We start from the raw sequence: 4767 nt of genomic DNA on the forward strand, positions 1-4767 counted from the left end.
GGGAATACTTTTCGCGAGATCGAATCTATCCAGTGGTGTTATCCAATCTTGGGTAACACTCCTAGTTACACGTTGATCTGGGGAATCTCGGGTTCAAGGCGGGTCCATAGTTTAAGCTGGTTCGCAACCAGCGAGACCTTCGGGACCTTCCTTGTGCACAGGAGATTCTGGACGGGAGTTAAGCAAACCAATCCAGCAATAGTGAAGTCCAGCCACATAGGGGGTGTTTAGTCAGAACATTTGAACTGTACAAAATCAGAGATGAAAAATGCAACCTAGAAACGAACTTCAATATAATTTTAAATGAAAGACGAAACCTAAATGTACAGAGCCAGAGATAAAATGGGAGAAATTATAGGGATGTGAGAAAACTGCAATTAATCAACAAGAACAGCTAAATGTCATTTAAATTTAATTTTACCCCCACCACACACACAATGATAAAGGCAACACTCTACATATACGTATATCATAATTTAATTGAAAACTATAAAATTAATTAGAAAAATTGTATACATACACGAACACACAATATGGATTTTAAGAATTAACGAACAAGTTTACCACAGTTTAAAAACGTTTTAAAACTGATTTACTAACTTCAAATAGCGGAAAATTTGAAGTTGAATCATATGAATATAAAGTTCGAATCGATTTAAAACCCATTTCAATAATTTTTGCATAGTTGTAGTTTTCAGTTACAATCATTTACAATGCTTTAGTGTGCTTTTAGTTGAAATTGTGTTTATATATTTAACGAAAAGAGTAAAGTGAAAAGGCAAATAATAATTATAACTAAGCGTAATAAACTTTTATTATTATTAACCACAACGTTTATTCTAGTAGTTCTTTATTATATTACCAGATTAATTATTATTTTGTTGTGTGCACCTCTTAGTCACTTTTGCGCTTATAAGCTAATCAAACAACACGCAAGCAATCACTCCCATACCGATATCAATCTTAATCCCAATCCCCATTCGAATCCCCATTCCTGATCCTAAGTTTCCCAGCCTGAGAATCCGATTTCTGCCAAACTCTACTTGTGTTAAAATCTTTTGCAATTGCTAGCCGAATTTGATGTTTGTTTGAACTCTTACTTTGGATATGTGAAGTGTTTTGTTGACAGCGGGAGCAGAGATGGAACGAAATTAGTTGATTTAAGCGTATGAATGGGATTTAATGAACTTGAATATGAATGCATCCAATATCTAAAACTCTATGCGTATATAAATATTGTACTAATGTGTAATTGTAATTAAAATGCGTCGGATGAGAATATGAATATCTGCAGCCAGTTGGGTGGAGAAACAGTGAACATATATTTAACACAGAAACGGTAAAGCTAGAAAATCTAAATAGAAATAGATATATACTTATACCTAAACATGAGCCTCAGATCCGGGCGTATATAAGAGCAACAACTATTTTAATTAAACTTAAACAAATGCATAAACAAACAAATACAATAACATAGAAGTTAAAGCAAGAGCAACCACAAAAACATTTGAAATGAACAATGAACAACAATGAAAACAATATTAACTTCAAAATTTATATAGCAAACTGGATAATGTTCAATAAAAGGCGATAATATCATTTTTAAAAACATTTGCATTTTTCATTTTAATTTTGCGATTTTGTTTTGGACGCAGTTTTTCAAATAATACTTTTTAACACCTTTCGATATCCATTCGGAACCGAAGCCAAGCCAAGGTGCTAAGTAGATTAGATGATGAACAAGATGATGAGGTGGCTCAATGGCCAATGATGAGTAGATCGAGTGGCTCTGGGATGTGTTTCAAAATGGTTCGTTCGCTCTTCATGCAATAGTTAATAGCCTAACTAAAGTCACAGCAAGTGTTCAAAAGTAAAACTCAGTAACTACCTAAACTCAGCAAGTAAATAATAATAAATTTGTGTGTTTGCTTATTTCGTTATGATAATTTTTAAAACCGAATAACACAGTTAATACTTTCAAATGAAGAAACAAAAAAAAATAAGGTTTTGATCTGTCTATAAATTAAGCTGCTAAAAACTCCAAAAACTATTTGAAAGCCCAACCAACCAGACAAAGAATTAAAGCAACAATTACAATATTTGACAGATTCTTCGCGAATGGTAAAATAATGAATGCTTAGATCTTAAGACAAATCGAAAGAAATATATATATATATATGCGAGATATAACAGTTAAATGAATGATGCAGCAATGTCGTATGGAATAACAGAAACATATATCTTAAGTATAAATGAGTATATATATAGACTATATATACACACATATGTATATCTGATAAATGAGAAATCGCTAAACTGATAAAATTAAACCTAAGTAAAATTAAAAAGAAAATACAAAACACGGAAAGAAATGGAACTAATAAAGAGAATTATTCTGAGAAATATAAGCCAGCTGACTTTTCAATTGGGCGAATATGGGTGATTATATTGTTGAGTGTATTTGGCGAAAGTATATTATCAGCTTTGATTTGATGGTATCATTGCAGTTAAGATCACCTGCTTTTATTTAACATTTAAAGATTGCTTCTGATGCTTCGTAATGGGACCTAATGGAATGATCAACAACTCAGCGCACTGCAATCGCTGATTGTGCGCAATAGAATACTTTCCAGATAAGACGGGGTCCGGGGATCAAGCGAAAGCAACTGTAAACATATATCTGCGGTTAGGGAACTCCACGGTGAAAGATCTCTCAAGATCAGTTCTCCACTGGCTTCCATAGAGATCGGTCCGCTGAAATCGCCTTCTAAAAATAATATCCACAAAACGTGAGGAGAGCAAAAATTCAAAGCGTGACCCACATTGAAAGCTGTGAATATGTCAACCGTACAGACCGGTGAGTTGGAATCCCAGCGAGATAAGAGCTATTTTCGAGCTTATCTCAGCTCATCAGATAACGAAATTTTCCACTGTTTGTGCCTGCAGTGCTGGGCACCATTACTCCCAACCTGCTGGGTCGAACTTTGACCCACGAGCATGTCGCTCTCGATTTCGAGCACTTCTACCGCCCACCGCCGCCGGATTTCGAGAGTGAACTCAAGGCGAAGATCAGCATGTCCACGCTGGGCTATGTTCGCCTGTATCCGTATTCCAGCAAGGAGAATATCCGCTTCTACGATGGCGAAGCCCTCGAGGCGGCCAAGAAGGATGTGCTGCTGTACAAGAAGCACGGTGGCGGCAGCATTGTGGAGAACAGCAGCTACGGACTGAAACGCAACCTGGAGTTCATTGTGGAGCTGGCCCAGAGCACTGGTGTGCACTTTATTGCCGGCACCGGGCACTACATCCATGCCATGCAGGATGCCAGCCATGCCAGCTTAACCGTGGAGCAGATGAGCGACTTGTACTCCAAGGACATCATCACTGGACAGCAGGTCAATGGCCAGGTGGTCAAGTGCGGTTTCATTGGCGAGGTGGCCAGCGTGTATCCCATTCATGGTAGGTCTCAGAAAATCTTATCTAAAATGCTTCATTTTAATATTCCTTTAAGATTTTGAGAAAAATGCCATCAAGGCGGCCGGCGAGATCCAGGAAGTCCTTGGCTGTGGCGTTTCCATGCATCCGCATCGAGTTACCAAGGCTCCATTTGAGATCATGCGGCTTTACTTGGAGGCGGGTGGTCGTGCCGACAAGTGTGTCATGTCGCATCTGGATCGTAAGCTATATATAGTATAGTTTTTAAGGCATACCCCGTTTGATTAAAAGTTCTGTATTCATTAGGCACAATTTTCGACATCGATGAGCTGCTGGAGTTCGCCAAGCTGGGCTGCTACATTCAGTACGATCTCTTTGGCACCGAGTGCTCCTTCTATCAGCTGAACACCAGTGTGGATATGATATCCGATGGCCAACGAATCGACAACCTGATAAAGCTGATTAAAGAGGGTTTGGTGGACAAGCTGCTCATGTCCCACGACATCCATACAAAACATCGATTGGTGAGCTAAAATTAACCCGATTGTAAATCTCTTCTATATATATTCCTATATAATTAGACCTCCTATGGCGGTCATGGCTATCATCATATTCATACCAACATCCTGCCCAGAATGTTCGATCGCGGCGTTACTTTGGAGCAAGTGGAGCAGATGACGGTCACCAATCCTGCCAACTGGTTGGCCTTCGACCCCTAAAACCACAAATTGCGTTTATTTTTTGGTAGCATCTCGTATCATGTTATTCTTGCTGATAAGATTAGCGTGGTTCTTTGGGCAATAATAAATGGGCGTGTCTACGAGCACGAGCTAATCACTTTGTTTTTATTGCAAAACACGAAAATGGGGGCTCGTACGATTTTTTGTTGATGAACTAATTAAAAACTCAATTGTATATGGATACAAATAATACAGTATTATAAAGAAAGAAAAATATGTACTAAATAGTACTTCTCAGTCTAAACATTTCCAATATTTTTAAACATTTCCACTGCAGATTAGAGATAAGTGTGCCAAGTCCTTATCATTTTTGGCCCGCTTTCCAAACACGCACTCCACTTCTTGTAGACTGGATTTCCTGTCGAGATGAAACAGCTCCGACGGATGTTGCCAAAAATGAAGGAAAACTAGGGAAAACGTTATCGTTGTTATTGTGATTGTTTCATTTGAGGCTGCCAGTACAGCGCTTATCAGCTCGTCGTCAGGCCAGGCCCCATAAAGTGACCAGCCGGCAATTGAAACGCAAAGGTGCCGTATTTACGACCCAATGGAGTCTCCTCATCCACACGCCTATATATACCAGTTCCGATTC

At 38.5% G+C, this 4767-nt stretch overlaps 1 protein-coding gene across 1 annotated transcript; it reads left to right on the top strand.

Annotated features, from left to right (window-relative positions):
* Nucleotides 1-2697: 2697 nt before the first annotated feature.
* On the top strand, nucleotides 2698-4267 carry LOC122619286 (phosphotriesterase-related protein). The gene is made up of 5 exons (XM_043796119.1): nucleotides 2698-2857; nucleotides 2947-3459; nucleotides 3512-3676; nucleotides 3742-3959; nucleotides 4017-4267. Exons 1-5 carry the CDS (start codon nucleotides 2839-2841, stop codon nucleotides 4152-4154), a joined length of 1053 nt encoding a protein of 350 aa, XP_043652054.1. The 5' UTR covers nucleotides 2698-2838; the 3' UTR covers nucleotides 4155-4267.
* The last annotated feature ends 500 nt before the right edge of the window (nucleotides 4268-4767 follow it).

This window comes from Drosophila teissieri, chromosome 3R, assembly GCF_016746235.2.
Source record: "Drosophila teissieri strain GT53w chromosome 3R, Prin_Dtei_1.1, whole genome shotgun sequence".
Taxonomy (NCBI): Eukaryota; Metazoa; Arthropoda; class Insecta; order Diptera; family Drosophilidae; genus Drosophila; species Drosophila teissieri.

What these genes read in the sequence shown, in the direction of transcription:
- LOC122619286 (XM_043796119.1), top strand. An exon ending in TGTCATGTCGCATCTGGATC is followed by an intron (nt 3,677 to 3,741) that starts GTAAGCTATATA and finishes TGTATTCATTAG; the next exon opens with GCACAATTTTCGACATCGAT. An exon ending in TCCATACAAAACATCGATTG is followed by an intron (nt 3,960 to 4,016) that starts GTGAGCTAAAAT and finishes CTATATAATTAG; the next exon opens with ACCTCCTATGGCGGTCATGG.